We start from the raw sequence: 19,200 nt of genomic DNA, 5'->3' as shown, positions 1-19,200 counted from the left end.
ATTCATGAGAAATATGAATACTTGTATTTGAAGTTATGAATTCTCTTATTAGTTTTGTAATGTTTATGTTTTTTTACAAATCACTGAATTTAGGTTGTAAATAGCTGAATTTCACTTGATCATTTACACTCAAATACTTACATTTTGGGTTGTGAATTCTCTTGTGTTTCTTGTGAATAGCCAAATTTAAATTGTAAATCTATAAACTTTTGTTGTAAGTTGTCAAATTTCACTTTGCTCATTTATACTTAAACAATTGTATTTGGGGTTATGAATTCTATTATGTTATTTGTAAATTGCCAAATTTTTGTTGTAAATTGGTGAATTTCACTTGTAAATTATCAAATTTCACTTGTTCATTCACACTTAAACACTTGCATTTGGAGTTGTGAATTCTATTATGTTATTTGTAAATTGTCAAATTTTTGTTGTAAATTGCTGAATTTCATTTGTAAATTGTTGAATTTCACTTGTTCATTTACACTTAAACACTTGCATTTGAGGTTGTGAATTCTATTTTGTTATTTGTAAACTGCTAAATTTTTGTTGTAAATTGCTAAATTTCACTTTTAAATTGTCAAATTTCACTTGTTCACTTACACTTGGATAATTACGTTTGCTTTGTTATATATATTTTTATTTGTATTACATAAATAAATGGTTTGTTTGGCTTGGTGGTCACATCACTTTTGGTGTGCCAATGCGTCATGGGTTCAAACCTTCCCTTAGCCACCTTATTTAAAAATAAAAAAATTCCAACCACCGGGTCTATAATAGTAGCCACCAGAGCTTCAACCTCCAGCGGCGGCCACCTGAGCACTGGTGGCTAGACCTTCGGTGGTCAAAACTCTGGCGACCATTAATATTTATTTTTCTAAAAAAATAAAAATGGGAGGTATTAAGTAATCTTCTCCTAATTTTAATTTCATTTTGGTCCTTTGATCTTGTAGTGACGTTTCAGAATTTTTTGAGGACTGTTTGAAATTAATTTTCACCTGTGGTTCTTAATCGAAATTCTCCCTTCTACCAATGGGGAAGTTACCCTGCAATGCTGGATGTGCGTTACTTCACTTTTTCGATCTTGATACAGCTTTGAATTAACCGCCAACTTTTTTTTTGGGGGGGATAATTTCAGTTTTTTGTTTTAATTTGATTAACACTTAAGTTTGTTGATATGGGATGATTTTTTTTATTTAATTTGGTGATGTGGGACGACTGTTGGTCATGCAATTTGCAAATTTGAATATGGTTATGTTAACATGGGTGAGTGATGAATAGTGTTTTTGAGAAAGTGAATACGAGTGACTGCGCTGACCTAGACACTAGCATGGCCCAAGATAAGACGGGTTTAGGCAACGATTGTGATATTTTTGCCCTCTTTTACATGTTCATGAGTATTTTTACATCTAATAAAAAGTTCATTGTGCTTAACACACATTAGATTAAAATTTATGTACAGATTTGCATCTTTACTCAAAATAATAAATGATAACGTCCAAAGGCACTTGCACTTCATAGCTGCAGGGATACATTATGGCCTCCTTGGATTATCACTTCATCTCCAGCTAAGTTTAATTTGAATTCAAATTAAGATTTCACAGGATTATTTAGGACTAGGACACTAAAATCTGTGCTGCATGGTCATTGATTCACATCAAACCAGTAGAACTTTGTTCGCGTCAGAAGACTTCATTTTTCTTCGTCTCTTCTAAACCACATGGGGTGCCTACCATATCAACACGTCAGAAAATTCTGTGAAGCACGCAACGTCCAGATACTTTGACTACACGTAAAATATTAGATCCAATCTTGTTTCTTCCACCAGTAAGCAATGTTCTTCAATAAGTCGCATTCAAAACCAGAAGAAAACCGCATATACTTAATGGGGCACTGCCATACTCATTTTTCATGCAATCGGTAACAGTCCCAATTAGAGAGACATGTGCAAGCAAAAATGTAGGATGTTCCGTAACGATACTATTCTAAAGCTCTTTTCTGTAAAATTCAAACGAGAGCTCAACTGCTGCAATGGAGAATAGCATGCAGCCATATATTTTGATGTCTGAATCCTAAAATATCAATGATACAACCTACAGACTGGCTTTTTGTTGTCCAACAACATAGGCCCTTCAACTCAGTTTCCCTTCGCAATGTTTTCAGCACCTTTAATGGCACCATCGGAAGTGGTTGTTGATGGAGTTTCTTCAGCACACGCCTTTAAGACAGCTTCATTCTTTAATAGAAAAATACAAATTTTCATAATATCAGCCATTGAATTGAAAGTAGAAGAAAAATCATACTCAAGGTATAAAAACGAGTTAGGCAGTTTTCATTTTGGAAACAGAATACGGCAGCTTCTAACAAATGCGGATGCATTAGGCTTGAAGCCCTAGAAGCATGAGACTGAAGGAAATAGCTCATACAAAAAGAAATAAATCAACACTATGCAAATATTTTCTTAGTGTAGTTATTGCTGCTAACGCTGCTTCCAAAACTTTACATCAAAAGTATCCCAAAGGCATAACCAATTGAAGTGAACAGTATCCCAACTGATCTGCTAGATATTTATGTGGGGATGGAGTTCATCACAACATATACAGAACAAAGGAAAAGGAAAACAAGTGTATCAAATCAGAAAAGCTCATTATTCTAACATGTATGACTAATGATTAACAGCCCAAAAAGGAGTATGGATCTCTAAACAAGAAAGATTCTATGTTTTTTTGGGGTGAAAGATACTGTGGTTTTTCTCTCTGTCCTTTTTAGCCAAGGAACCTATGGTTTTCAAAACCAGTCGTCCGTCAGTTCCTCGTTCAAGGACAAAGGACTCTAGATTTGGAACATGAGGAACGGGGTCGATTCACTCCCAATTTTTTGTATTGCATTTTTGCAGAACGCTAGATCTGGAACCTTATAGACTGGGTTGATCCACTCCCCAGTTTTTGGTATAGCATTTTTGCAATGACATTACTTCTTCATACAACAACAATCCTTATCCCGTGAGGTGGGGTTTTATGTATGGAAAAACTCTCCTCTGTTTCTAACTTTAGCTTGGCATTAAGCATTTAGTTTTCTAAATAGGGAAAATAGATCTGGAGGTCCCTATAGTTCACACACTTTTTTAGTCAAGTCCCTATACTTCAAAACCCAAGAAATGGTCCTTATAATTTACTTTGTTAGTGGAATTAATCCTTAGTTTCAAAGGACCAAAAACTGGTTTGAGCAGGGCACATCTAGTATTAACGGCATCAATTACATGTTGAGGTGGAGAAGTTTGCTTACATGGATCACACACATCAGAATAGATATTCCTAATATGCAACTGAGTTAAAATCTGAAGAAAAAGAAATAATCCGCTAGCTAGAAAATAAAACCAGTGGAGAGTTGTGAGCATCTCCAATCTTGCATTAGGCCCTAATGCAATCAAAGGATTTGAAGGGCTGTGTCTTGCAGGCTTCACCAGTCGCCATTGCATTACCGACATTTCGGGAGGGACATCCTCACTCAGGGAGCAAAGTTGAGACAAAACCAAACTACACATCTTAACATCAAAGCATATACTGCTTGACCAAATCTCTCTTCTCAACAGAACGTATTGAAACGTGAAAAAGTTGACCAAAGTATGGGAGACGCATGTAAAAAAGTGGGTTGCGCATGGAGGCCGAGGAAACTAAACAGATGCCAACAAAGGTGAAGCCAAAACTCAGGCATGCATGTATAAACCAAGCAGAAGACAATGAAATTGAGGCACTACAATTTCGAAATTCATCCACTGAAACTAGACATTACCTGCATCACCTTCCAGCTGTGGCATCACCACAGCTTCCTTTTCATGCAGTTGAACCAAACACAGTAACACATAGCACATGCAAGGGGTCGAAGTGTTTGGGATTTGGCCAAACAAAAGTAGAAATTCAAATTCCTCAAACCCAAATTATTTTGCAACGAACTAAAGTAATGCTTTCAATAAAAGAAAGCACACACTAATAATGCTAAAGAGAGAAAGTAATTCTTCGATTTTGCAATGTCTGGCAATATCAGATAAACTTACCATATGGGATTCTTTGATTTCACAACCTTGGGAAAATAGAATTCCCTCCTCACTCAAAATCCTCTGGTTACTGATGATCAACGACTTGCACGTTCACAGCTCTAGTAATATTCATCACTCACTCTTCCTTGCAACAATAGGGCTTTGGTAGGGAAGAGAATAGGTTTTCACCGAAAGCGAAAAAAAAGAGAAGAGAATAGGTGGAGCATGGAGATATGTGTGTGATGATAAAGCGCCCATGTAAGCAAATTTCTCCACATAAGCATGTAACTAATGCTGTTAATGCCAGATGTGCATGGTTGAAATCAGGTTTTGGTCCTTCGGAACTTTAAAGATTAACTCTACTAACAGAGTAAACTATAAGGACCATTTCTTATCTCAATTATAAGGATTTGATTAAAAAGATGTGTAAACTATATGGGCCTCCAGATTTATTTTCCCTTCTAAATTACAGGCCCATATATTCTGCTGTCAGAATTTAGAACTATGTTCTGCTTGTTTTAAAATTAAGGGTTGTAAACAAGTGCAATGATATACAAAACCAATGTCTATAGAGGAATTGTGTTCAGAGAGACACATAACAAGCGTAATGATATTTTAAAATAACATCGCTCAAAAGAAAATGCTAACATTTACTTTTATATTTCAGCTTGATTTAACTGCTTTCCAAGATATCTTGACAGTTAGTTTCATGAATGTTCTGCCAAAAAGGCATTTACTTGGGCCCTACGTTGAATGGTCTTGATAACAGCTATCCACTGCCAATTGGAGGAAATACAAAACCTAACTGCATCAATTCTTCAGGACATAAAAGCCATATATTGGGTGATATAATCTGCCTCATAGCTTCAGTTTTAAAACATTGAAACGTACATTTTTCCACTAAACTTGAAACAGCAGTCTCTCCCTCTCAAAAGGAAGTCATTTATCTGAGAATTGAGATTATGCTACAGAAAGGCGGCTTATATGACAAGCCTACCTCCTCTACTTGCTTGAATTTGGATGTTAAACTGAAACAAAAATTGTATATGGCACTGACATTCTAAGTACATGTAGGATTTAGCAAAGACAGTACCAGCGCTGGCGTATTTAAGAAACTGAGCAAAAACTTTCAAGCCAAAAGACCGTACATGGGCAATTTTGAGGGAATAGATACAATCGGAGATAATGAATTATATTAGAGCTAATGTTCTCGTCTTCAAATGAATGAATAACATTTATACATTTGTCTCATATTTCTCAATCGTCTCATGTTTGACCCTACCTTTTCCGGTGCTTTCATGCAATTCTTCGATTGAATTATAGTGGATTACCAGAACAGGAGGGGAAGAGACAAAAATTTCTGCCCCCTACACAGACATAATGTCACGGCAGCCATGTTAAAATAGCAGACTAACTTGACAAACTAAGGACAACTACATATACTACACGAAGCCCGGAAGAAATTTCTCACACAATAAAATCACTTAAACCAAGCTTGAATTTTATTATGAAATACTTGGCAAGGATTCGCAATTCAAATCGTCAAATAATTGTCAGAGCGCATGAACAATGGAATTGTGATAGCAGTTATTAAAAACAAAACATATGGAATACATAAAAACTTACTACACAGAACAAATTTTGTTCCAGTAACTATAAAGATTTCAACTGATTAACAAGAAAGAATACCGAAATTAAAAAAGTGACAAAAAAGGCCAGGGGCACCAGAAGACACCCTGAAGTAGCGCGCACTATGAAGAGAATGAGTAAGCAACAGTTCGTGCGTAAACCATCAATGGTTCACCCGTAAAAAATGAGGGAGGAAGAAGAAGGGACAAAAACTAAGAGAAACACAGGTAAGAAGGAACTTGCCTGCCAAACTCGATGAAGACGTTTCTTAGCATTGGCTTTACGAGTAGAGGTGAGCTTTATTCTCTTCCACACCAGGCCTCCCGAATCATGCTTCTTCACAATCTCCAGCACGCTCGAACCCCAAAATGCACCAGCCATTTTCCTCCCTTTCTCTCCGCCTCGCCGTGGGTTGAACGATGAAAAGAGAAAGAGCCATTAGGCCGAATGGGCCGAGAGTTGAGCAGATTCCTTCGAAAATAGTACAGGCCCACTGCCCAACGAAAATTACGCAGTGATTACGGCGGAGACGAACTTGATCCACAATGGTGTTTAAGTCCAATGCTTTTTTTACTTAATACTCCTCCAAGTCCTAATTGAAAAATTAATATTGGTCATATATATCACATCTATTTTATATATTTATTAATTTTTTTAAAATTAATCCTAATAATATTTTCTCAATAATAATCAAGTAGAGAATAGAAGAAAGGAATAAAGAAAAATACTTAAAGTGTTTTAGGAAAAAAAAATTATATTAACTTATTTAACTCATATCTTGAATTCATTCAAATTAGTTAATTAGGTCTTACACTACGAAACAAAGGAGTAAAAGATTAAACATTAGGATTAATATAATTTTTGATCCCTAAAGTTTGCCTTTATTTTAGTTTTGATCTTTCAAGTTTCAATTCATATATTTTAGTCTCTCAAGTTTTCTTTCAATTAAAATATTAGTCTCTATAATTTAATAAAAATTTGAACCAATATATCCCTTGAATGACCAAAATCTATAGTCTAAAACTTAAAAAACTAAAATCAAAATGAGAATAAATTTGAAAGACTAAAGATTATATAAACACTAAATATTATGTTAGACTAATAAAAGTAAAAACCCAATGTGGTCAGGTCATACGAGGCATAGTACGGACGCAATTGGATACACAGGAACGAGAAGCAGCACACATGAGACGTGAAGGACTCCAGACATAAGACATATGGCCAAATAAACAAATTGGTCGACTTAAGGGCGCGTTTGGTAGACTAAATTGATTTTGGAGGAAATGGAAATAGATATGGACATGCATGCATATGGAAATGAAATTCAAAAGTATGTCTGCTATGTCATGGCAATGAGATAATTTTTATATGAATGGACCAAAATGCGTTTCTACATTGAAAAAATAAAAAGTCTCCATAAGAACAATAGAGTGAACCAACTCGCATCTCCATTTGAAATCTCAACTTGCATTATTCAAACCAAATCCAATCAAGCTCAACAATATTAATCAAACCTAGAAAAAAAAAATCTCTTCAACATATGAGCAATCGAATGAAACCACAAAAAAAAAAACATTCCATTCACTAATTATGGAAACTTAGATCAAAATCAAGGAAGCAGAAGATTCGGCAATAGATAAAGAAGATGAAACTGTCATGGCACGTTTGGTTCAGCGCATTGCATCTGAATTCCTTGCAATCCTGATGCAATGCCAACTTTCACACGTTTGGTTCGGACATTTAGATTGTAAAGCAGATTACAAGGTGCATCAAGATTACTTTAAATGATGTAATAGGGATTACACTGTTAAAGGTCAAGAATAAGGATTACAACAAGTGGGAATTTGAGAAAAGACATTATTTATCCTTGCATTTTCCATCATATTTCTCCACCCTGATCTCTCGCTTATCTTTAAAATCTTCCTCCAGCTTTCACTCCTAGCCTTTCCACTTAGAGAGAGAGAAAGGTTGATCTAAAATGGTATTTGGGGTTTGAATAGATGACATATCGGAGAGATGTTTCGAGAATTTCAGAATACAAAATGAATCAGTCTTCTGAACTTTGTTTTTGGTTTTTACTTCTTATTTTTTTGATAAATAGTTTTTAATTCTTTCCTGTTTTGATTCAATTTTGCTAAAAGACATGCAACCCAAAACAGAAAAGCTTGTTAGAAGAAAAGCAATAGACACTCCTATTCTCATGATCCGAAAAGAAGAACCTTGCTCACCTGTGTGTGCTGTTTTGTGGGCCCATAAACTGATCAATGGAAAACAAAGAAGTTGCGTTGAGGGTCGGTGATGGATGAGGAAGAAAGAGGAAACAGATACCTAATTAAAATTTTATCTAAGTTTAGGGGTATTTTTATCCTTTTAGTTTTATTTGTGTTTAATTAAATATAAATAATAAATTAAATTTTATCATTCTTAATGTTGAACCAAACAATTTTATTGTAATCATCATTACATTACATTACATTCCCAACTATTACATTCCATTGCATTCCGACATATTCCATGAACCAAACGGGCCATCAAAGATCTGGTGATAGACGATGAAGATGAAGCTATTGTAAATCTGGTCATTGTCTTAATTCGACGATAGTGATAGAGATCCAAAGGTTTGGATAAAAACAAAGGCCATGCATCGATATGCATAAATTGCAAGTTTCACACCCTCAAACGAATAGCACAAGCTTGAAATAGAGGAAGGGGAGATCACTAGTGATATCTTGTCTTGGGCTTCATCAACGAGGGCTTGCAAATTGAAGAGAAGACGACCAGATTTGAAGAGGGGTTTGCTGGAGATCACCACCAAGAGTTGATGGAGGTTGTCATCACTGGTTGCTGGAGTTGTCACTGCCGGTTGCTAGAGGTCGTCGTCAATGGGGGAGACGAAAAATGATAATGATGTGGAGTAGGGTTGAGAGAGTTGAAAAATGAGAAGGACGTAATCTGGATTTCATAGGCTACATGATGGAAGCCAATTCCAAAGCATCCTTCTATTTATCTCCTTTAGTATGCATTTCGAAGTATTATAATTCAAGCGAATTAGGAAACAAGTCAATACATTGAAAATTTAAAATTTGATTCTCAGGTTACTATTTACTGGTAAATTTCATATTTTTGGTTCAACTTCAAAAATTCATAACTAATTACAGAAAAAATCATATTAAGGTGATTCAAGTCTCTATTTAAAGCCTTTTTAATTTTCTATAAGAAAAAAAATACTCATTGGTTCATTTTTTTTACCCATTCATTCCAAAATTATATATGAATTTATACTGTTCATTTGGTCAAACAATACGTTTTCATATTTTTTGCCCTAAGTTTAAAAAATCCTATCTCTTAGTACATACATCTGTGTTAAGTGATCTACCACTTATTTTAAACCCTAGTATGTGTACTAACTGCTGACCAAATTTCATGGGCAGATTCATTCATTTACTTTACCTTTATTTTGTTACAAATTCATTGCTCATAATGGGAAAGTTTATCCCTTTACTTGCATTAACATGCTATAAACTTTCTTTATATTGCATGCTACCATTCCATCATATCATTGATCATTTTCATGCATCATCAAACTCATTTATACATGTCAATATCATCATTTATCAAATAACATCATAGTCATGTTCATTACACACATCATCATAAGAAATTACATAACATAAAATAAGATAACACAACATTTCTTAAACTCTTCTTTTCTTCTTGATTCTATACCTTGCCAATCCTCTTCCTTGCTCATGAAACCTATTATGGTTGGTTAAGGGATAGTGAGATTCGGGAGAATTTCAATAGCGAATAATAACTACCCAAATATACATGGCAAGCTTGACATTCATAACATACTTATAAACTTCACATCTTTATAACATAATGACATGTTTAGAAACTATCATACATTGAACATAAATCACATAGGCCTATAGCATAATTTAAACATATTCACATTCAAAATATATGAGTTCATAAAATCACCTAAACATACAAACATGTCTTACATGCAAGCAAATACCAAGTACATAAGAGTAGGGTAAAGTTTATTATCTTTAGCCTTTTACATTTAATCTTTCTTCTTGTCTCTTTTGCTTTTAGCCATCAAGGTTGCTGAATCAACCTTTCCATTTCTCTTCCTTTATATCTCATGGCCCTAAATGCATCAACACATCATTGTCATCCATTTATTAGAGTCATGGCATCAATGACATTCATACTTTACTCTTTAAAACACTTTAGCCTTTAACTTTTGAGCTTTAATTCCAGTCTTTTCAAAATTAATTTTACATGCTATTCCCCTATAATTTTGCATGTATAATCCATTTTCAAGGTCAAAATTACCAAAATCTAACTCTTTCGCCTTCACCAAGACACGAAGACATGGCCGAAGGGGTTTTAGAACAAAATTTTATTTTCAATTCCAATGCTCCTAAACAGAATTTTTCATTCTAAACACATTGGGAGCGTCAAATCAACTAGAATCAAACTCCAACCCTATGAATCCCTGTTGGCCAAACCATATACTCTAGGTAAGTAATCATGAAATCTTTCATAAACTAAGTTAAAACATAAGTTTCCTAAACATTTTCTATCCTCTTATCCCTATGCCATAACAAGTTATGTGGCATTTTGGGCAACAAGGTTCTCTAGGGTTTTTAGCTATTTTCAATTATCCAATTCAATCCCAAATCATTCACTAATCAAGATAATTAAATCCTGAATGAATGCTTTAACTTACCTTAGATGATTGTGTGAAGGTTCTTAGTCTTCTTCTTCTTTCTTTCCCTTCCTTTTCTCAAATTCAAGAGCAAAACCTTCCTTCCCAGTTTTCTCTAATTTTTTGAAATTAATTTGAATTAGGAGGTATTTATAGACAAATTTTTGACTTGGATTTTCTATTTTTCCCTCAAAGTTGCTTGAAATTACAAGGTTCTTGTGGCTTGATCTCTTACCATCTATTCGAGCCTCCTGCCATGTGTTCACATCCTTTGCCATATGTTATGTCACCTAATGTACATTTAATCATAAAACAATATTTTATTATAATTTAACTCCTTCTAATTATACCCTTAGACAAATTATATAATTCCTTTTATGTCCCTTCATTAAATTAACATAAAAACAAGGAGGAAAATAGGAAGAAATTCATGCTCTATCTAACCCTTGACTATTCCTTTATTTTACAATCTTACTCCGTATCGAGTATTTTTTTGAGTCTTGACATACCCAGTAACATTGGGATATATTCTGGCATCCTTTTTTATCACAAATAACTTCACATGGCATTATATATACATGTAAATAGAGGGAGGCGCTTTTCTCCTTGTCTTTCCATTAAATATTTAATAATATTTATTTTGAAATAAACTTGATTGAGTTCTCTCTGTTGGTTCATGATTCTGAAAATTTGTCTTTGAGTACCAATAACTCCTTTTTATCATAGGAAATTTTTTTGATTTTTCTCAAGTCAAACTTTGACCTGTAAATTGTCTATTTTGACTTTTTCCTGATAAGGTGTAAATAGGCTTTAAATTCTGTTAAAGCCAACCTCTGCATATTACTGGGATGGAATCATTTTTAAAACCTACAATAATTTATCAACTATTTATTCCTCATCTTTTCCTAATCCTCTAAGGCCTCTTAATATTATAAGTATTTCAATGTCGGCTAATAACCCATAACGAGCCAAACCTTAGAAATTTCATAATTTGTTCCAAGGGTATTTTTGTCATTTTTAACCTTATATAGTTAATTTAACCTTTTGCGTAATGCCTTGGGGTTAAGTGCAAAATTAATCTAATGATTGCACTATAGGGTGTAACCTCGGGTCGTTCTCTTATTTCAGCCTTAGCTATTAATCCTAAGTTAACTATATGTCATAAAAATACAAATTGGGGGTCTTCATTAAAACTATCAATTAAGATGAAATGTGATGTAAATATATTTTTGGATTTTCAGGAGATTAAAATAGAATGGATGGAAAACATGTTTAAAACAGTTGATAAAACCTCTTGAAAATGGATATTTGGCAATCATAGTTCAAAATAATTCTGGGAATAGAAATCACTAAGTTTTTTAAATGAAAAACATTAAAGTATCCTTTAAGTCTATGGCCTTAATGAATCGCCATCCAATCATAAAACCATATGAAGCTCACTTAATATGTGTATTAGGATTAATTAATGCACTTGGTTCAATGCAAATCTAGATTAACTTAACAATCAAACAATATCATGCAAGAAAGGGAGTATCAAAAGAATTACACATAAACATATATGTAATCATGTATATTAAAGCTCACATTTAACATTAGCAAATCTAATACACAAGATAATCATCCAAAATTGGTTATAATCATAATCAACATAGTTCAGCCACCATTTTACAAACCTTAGATCTAGGAATTCATAAAGGAGCAACTACAACTATAGATGAAACCAACTCCCCTTTGAAGCTCTTGGAACTCATGCCAATCAACCCAGCTTCAGGAGAATAGATGCTTAGCAATGCATTGGAGTAAGAAGCACCATAACTGATAAGTCTCATATTTTATATATGTTTCCCAGTCCAAACTTACGCTTTTGTGGTCTTTAATTGTGTAATTTGGGTTAGGATAGAGGTTATTGTGCATAAGGGGTATAGGGGTCAATTATGTGCTTTTATATGTTAATTCCTCAGTTTACTTCATTCATTGACTCCTAAGTATCCCACATACCCTAGAATAAATGACTATAAGCTTAAATTGATGTTACAGGTGATCAAAGGTTGAAGAAGATCAAGGGAAGCTCGTTCTACCTACATTCGTTGCGACTATATATGGTCTATGCTGCAACTAATATTTGTCTTGAGGGAAACACCGTCACTTATTCGTACGATGTCGTTTTTAATTTAGTCGCGACCAACATATTAATTAATCACGATGAATATGTGAAATCTCAAGATTTAATTTCAGAACACGTGCCAGTTCGTCATTCAGCAATTTTTCTATTTTTCTGCTTCGTTCCCTCCGTCCAAAGCTCTCCCACTTCGTCTCTCTTCACTCCCCTATCATTCTCCATCATCAATCCCCCATTTTTGCCCCAATTCTTTCATTTCCACCGATTATTCTCCTCTATTTCCCTTCACATCATTGCTGCTGTGGCCATGGAAGTTGCAGAGCTTGGTGAAGCTGTGATTTCAGTCATGAGAGGCTTGATCTTCATTCCTTGGTGTTCAATGAAGCCAATCTGAGTTCCTGGAGCTGCAATTGGGAGTTTCTTCTATCTTAATCTTAGTTTCACTCTCTACATTCATAGATTGTAGTTTCTATGGTTTAGATATGTGATTTGTGATTGTAAAGAGGTGTAATCTAGTTGTTTTACATTGAGACTAAGATTTGGATTGTATTCTGCACTCTAATTGATTAGTTGAATTGATATTTCCTTCTGTTATATTGATTCTTTCTTCTCAAGTGTTTGAATCTCTTGATTGGCCAATTAGGGTGCTAGCATTGTTAATTAAGAGAGCTAAATACCTTCTGCAGAACATAATCCATATTAGACATTTAGGTGAGTTTGATGATTTAGGGTTCTAGCTCATTGAATTCATTATTTGTAGAAGATCTTCACAAACCGAGTCTAGTAAAGCAACTGAACTCAATGAACAGAGGAACTAGGATGATTGGTGGACTTGGCCATCAAGGATAATTCATACATTGTGTAAAACCCTTTACCTTAAAAACGTTAGAACTCATCACAAAGTCCACTACTATGGTAGAAAAGGAGAGCTGTTAAAACGAGCTACCATAGTAGAAGGAAATTTTCATATTTTTAGAAATTGACTTTCAAGCTCGGGTCAACCGTAAGACGTTGCATGCAACTAAAATAATCCATTCATATCTACTGGGCCTCCGAGCCTCCGGCCCGGGTAACACATACATCAAAATCAGCCCATCTAAATAGTTTTCAACCATATAATCCAGAGTTCATCAAACACTAGCAATGGCCTCCGGCCAACTAAAATAAGGAGATACATTCTCTCCAGTTTACAACAAGGCCGGGTAATCAAATATATCAAAAAGCAGTCCTAAATGTGGCAATATATACTAGTCATACATATACAAATGCTAGAGGCCTAAAGCTAACCAAGCTCAAGCCTCTGCGTCTCTTCCCGAAGGTGCACGCCCGGAACCTTCACCTGAAAACATTGTAAACCACGGGGTGAGACAAAGTCCCAGTAACCAACCTTTCCAATACTAAGTACTACTAAATAGGTGCTCGTGAGGTGTCAAGTGGGGCAGTTCACAAATAATATAAAACGATAGCCACAACAATTCATGTAAGTGCAATGATGCAATCCCATCAACCAAATCCCTCACTTTGGGGGATTTTCAGGAGCCGAAGCCGGCCTATCCCTCACTATGGGGGACGTAAGGAGCCATAAAAGGCCTATCCCTCACTCTGGGGGACGTAGGGAGCCAAAGGCCTATCCCTCACTATGGGGGACGTACTAAGCCAACCATCATGCATTAATGGAGGCCTTACCACGTGGTAGTAACAGACAAAACTCTCACCAATTCCCAATTAATGCATCATGCTCAAATCATAATCAAAGAGTAATAATCATTTCACAATTAACCTCATTCAGTGGCATATCCTTCACAATTCCAAGATTTCATTCACCATCAATTAAAAACCCCACAAGACGGTTTTCCCTTTTTATATACAACATACAGTTCGAACATAATTACTACTTAAAGCACAAAACACAAATCTACTCACAGTACCACAGAAGCAAGTACTAAGGATTGGAAAGTGGTTACCTCTCGCCTGAGCAAGGAACAACAAACCAACGATGTGGCCCCGTGCACCACCAAGACTCACAACCGGTCTACACAAGCACACAAACACACAACCATCATATATTAGCTTTCAAACTAATAATGTGGTCAACACAACACTTGGGGACACAAAATTCCTATCTCCCATCAAAACTCTACCCAACTCAAAGGGTATATCTATCAAGGCAACACTCCAAAGTCATACCAATCCATTAACACCTTAATTCCTTTCCAGACATCAATTAAGATTCACAACCTCAAGGACCCACTATGGAATTCTACACCCAAACATCCATTTGAGCAATTAAGGTTCCAACAACAATTCTAAACCGATTAAACATCCAATTTAACCCTTTAACATAACCCAATTCACAAAACCCAAAATCAATCTCTACATTGTCATCCTCAATCCCAAATCATCCAATTCCATAAACCCTAGCTCCAAAAATTCATGATTCTTTAAATCCAAAAAAACTACACTGATTAAATACTTAAACTAACCCAATGCAATCAATTAAACTCAAAACAATCGGTCAAAAACCTCAATTCCATCACAACTTAGAAAATCCTAGGGTTCCACCAAAAATCCTCAGAAATTCCAAGAAATTCCAATAAAGAAAGAAGATTAGAGGTTAAAATCACTTACTTGAGGTAATGGATCCTTAGAAATGTCTCCTCCAAGCCAAAAGTTCGAAACCCTAGCAGAGCTCCTTTCTCCTCCTTCAAATTTTTCTTATTTTCGCACGCTGAACCCTCCCGCGACTATATAGATTCGGGACCTTTCGCCGCGGCGAACCCCAATCTTCGCCGCGGCGAACTAATCCCGAGAGGGATTACTCGCCTGGAAACCCGACTTCGCCGCGGCGAAAGCTTCCCGAGAGGAAACTCTCGCTCGCCCAGAAAACATTCGCCGCGGCATACCCCTACCTTCGCCGCGGCGAAACCTTCCCAAAAGGGAAGCCTCGCTCACCTGAACAACTTCGCCGTGGCATCCCCTAGACTTCGCCGCGGCCAAACCTTCCCGAGAAGACACTCCCCTCTGAAACTCCCGGTGCGTCAACTTCGCCGCGGCGAACATACCCTGAGAGGGGTACGTTCACCTATTCCTCCAACAAACCTCAAATCCAACCCAAACACCAAGATCAAGATTAAATCACTAATCTATCCTCAAAATCAACCCAAAAGAGGCTATTAAAACCCGATAAAACTCAGGATGTTACACATTGCATTCACTTTATTCATTAAAATACAGAAATTACAAAGAGTTTAGATAGTTGTACTTAGGTTTTGATATAATCACTAGTTATATACATACTTCATACATCATACTTGGTTAAATTGATATTTGTGATAAGATTACTAAGGCATTCAAAGGCTCCTCAAGAGATCGAGATCTAGGTTAGTGCTACTATATTGCATTTAGCTTAGTTTTATTTGAGAGTCTAACGACAGGGCTTCGTCAAATTTGGCACCGTTGCCGGGGAGCCTAACTCTTTGGTAATCGAGTGCTTAAATATAATTTTTGACTGAGTTTTGCTGTAGTTTCCCTTACTTGTGATTTCTGGTTTTTGAGAAAATTTTCTGTAAATCCAACAAAGATTTTGGAGTATAGTAGATTCTTTGATTTGTTTGGTGTTCTTGGTTGTGCATCTACTGAAAAGTTGCTATTGGAAGTTATCTTGGTGAATTGGGAAGTGGTTGTGATAGATCTAATTGAAATTTGCTCTATTCTGCACCAGGTATTCGATTCTATCAAATTTTTCGTTGCGACCAACCCCTACTTTAGTCGCGACTAAATCCTGAAAGAGGAGAATTCAATTTGGCAAAAGTTATTCGTCGCAACCAATACTACCTGTAGCTGTGACGATGTGCCATTTTATAGACGCTTTTAGGGACTGTTCTGAACTATCTATCATAGTATTCTTTCAACCTTTTGCCATTCTCTGGAGTATCTTAAGCTGCTATTGACTTGAATTCATTCATTCTTTGATTGGTTCATTCAATTTCTTGATTCTTGAAGATTGAATTGTTTTGGGTACTTAATTTCTTGAAGTAGCCTAAGTATTGTATGACCCGATCTGAAAAAGAAACACTTATGCCACTGGACACTAAAATAAATAAGACTTTGAGAGTACTTAGGAAAGAAAGATTACTTGAGGGTACTAGTGGTTTACATTTTGAACATCCTAAACCTTTTACACCCCTATTTTCACTACATTCTAAATATTCTTGTGATTCATCTGAGTTTTCTAAATCTAATTCTTCACTTGGCAATTACATAGATCATCATTTTATCATGGATTAGAATAATATGTCTAAGGATAATGAGCCACCTAGGGTTAATGAAGTTCATAGAGAGGAAGAAAGACCTAATGTGAATAATAATGCACAAGAGCAACAAGCTAAAAACAATAGAGCTAATGTTAGGCATAGAAGCATAAGAGAAATGAATTCTTCTAATATTGACTATAATCCTTATGGCTTCTACAATTTTAATGCTGATTTTGAATTGAAAGGAGCTTTGATAAGTGCCTTACCTAAATTCTATGGCAATGCAGGAGAGGATCCACATAGGCATCTCCAAAACCTTCACATGACATGCTCATCCATGAAGCCTCCCGGAGCCTACCTTAATAATGCACTGAGTAGAGGCTTCTTGTTTTCTATGGAAGGCAAGGCTAAGGAATGGCTGCACATGTTGCCTCAACATTTTGCAACACTTTCATGGGAGCAATTGAAGAAGCAATTCTTGGAAAAGTATTTTCCAGCTTCAAGGACAGCTAGAATGAGGAAAGAGATCTACAATGTGCAACAAGGGATTGGAGAAAGCTTGTTTGAGTATTGGACAAGATTCATAGCGCTCCTTGCCAAATGCCCACATCACCAGATTTCCCAACCATATTTAGTTCAATATTTCTATGATGGATTGCTAGATCATCAAAAGTCCACCATTGATGCTGCTACTGGTGGTTCTTTAATTGATTTGACTTCTCAAGGTGCTTGGCATTTGTTAGAAAAGATGGCTGCAAATAATCAACAATTTGGAGTTAGAGATATTGCTCAAGTATATGGAGTAAGGGCTTGGCAAACTGACGAAATTCTTAATAAGTTGGCCCTTCTAAGTGATCAAATGGTTTGTATGCAAAAGGCCATGTAAACTCAACAAAGCCACCAAGTTAAAGCTCTACACTCCGCCCCCATGACTCAAGCTCTTGTTCCTACCACTTGTGATGTGTGTGCTAGTCCTATGTGCACTACTTTTAATTGTCCCTCCATGATTAAGTCAAGAGATGTAGCTGCCATGAACTTCCAAAGATCTAACCAATTCTCTCAAAACACGTACAATAATGGTTGGAGAGGAGACTTCACACCTAAGTGGAATGGCAATGATAATAGAGGATTTTAAGGTGGTCAAGGCAAGGAAAATATGTATAGAGGTGCTAGAAATTCTCAAGGACAGTTTGAGAATGCCTCTATGGGAAATTATGTAGGACCATCTACAACAAGAGAGATCTTAACTCAAGAACTAAATAGAGAGAGACACTTTATTAAAGATGATGAGCAAGCTATGTGACAAAGTGGAGCAACTTGAGGTCAAAAACAACAATCTCCAAGCCTATATTACTCAAATAGTAAGTTCTAAAAGTAAGGAAGATGCTAGGAAAGGAAATTTGCCATCTAACACTGCAATTAATCCCAAGAGCCTAAATGCCATAATCTTGAGAAGTGGCAAGCTAGTTAAGAAGAAAGATGAGGAAAGTGAAGATGAAGATATAGGAGTTGATTTTGATAAAAGTTTACAACTCAAGGAGCCAACCCTTACAGCTTTACCTTCATCTAAAAGTATGAAAGAGAAGAACATCTTAAAGAAGAAGGCTACTACACTTGTGAATGATAAAAAGGATGTTGGAGCTGCTAAGGGAAGTCAACCTCACACTCAAGAAACTGCTTACAAAAAAAGTAATGAGGTAAATCTTCAAGAACTTCCCTTTCTACATTCTTATCTTCAAGGTATGAAAAAAGCTAGTTCTAAAAAGAAAGATGATGACTTGTTTGAGTTGTTTAGCAAATTGGAAGTTAATATACCTTTACTTGAGTTGGCCTCTCAACCTAAATATGCTAAAATTTTGAGGGATATATGTAAATATAAAAAGAAGTTCAAGCCTAATGAGATGGTCCAACTACCTTCTAATGTTAGTGCACTTTTTAAGCCCCAACTACCGGTTAAGTGTCAAGACCCGGGGAGTTTCACCATACCTTGCACCATGGGAAGGACCACTATTCTAAAAGCCTTACTAGACCTAGGAGCTGCTATTAATATGATGCCCAAGTCAGTCTATGAGTCCCTAGGTATCATTACTCTTAAGCCCACTAGTGTTATGTTGCAATTAGCGGACCACACTATTAGATATCCACATGGGGTGCTTGAGGATGTGTTAGTAAAGGTTAAGATTTAATTATTCCTGCAGATTTCTATGTTTTAGATATGAAGGAAAGCATGAATGAAGGTGCATTAATCCTAGGTAGACCTTTCATGAGAACCACTAGTATTGAAATTAAAATGAAGGAAGGTTCTATCACTATGAGTATAGGTGATCATTTTGTGCATTTCAACATGTATGAGAGCATGAAGCAACCTAATGAAGATTATCCTTTGCATGATGTGCACTTTATTGATGAAATTGAGGATGATTTGCATGTTAACAATGATAGAGCT

General features: G+C 35.8%; 1 protein-coding gene across 1 annotated transcript; it reads right to left on the bottom strand.

The window, feature by feature from the left end:
• Positions 1–1,778: 1,778 nt before the first annotated feature.
• LOC114754202 (uncharacterized) lies at positions 1,779–6,073 on the bottom strand. The gene is made up of 2 exons (XM_028942974.1): positions 5,906–6,073; positions 1,779–2,233 (listed from the first exon to the last, which is right to left on the bottom strand). The coding sequence occupies exons 1-2, from the start codon at positions 6,041–6,043 to the stop codon at positions 2,135–2,137; spliced, it is 237 nt and encodes a 78-aa protein (XP_028798807.1). The 5' UTR covers positions 6,044–6,073; the 3' UTR covers positions 1,779–2,134.
• Between the last annotated feature and the right edge of the window lie 13,127 nt (positions 6,074–19,200).

This window comes from Neltuma alba, unplaced genomic scaffold (assembly GCF_004799145.2).
Source record: "Neltuma alba isolate B1F8T4 unplaced genomic scaffold, ASM479914v2 tig00010108_pilon, whole genome shotgun sequence".
Classification (NCBI taxonomy): domain Eukaryota; kingdom Viridiplantae; phylum Streptophyta; class Magnoliopsida; order Fabales; family Fabaceae; genus Neltuma; species Neltuma alba.
This window is presented reverse-complemented; position numbering and strand designations above follow the sequence as displayed.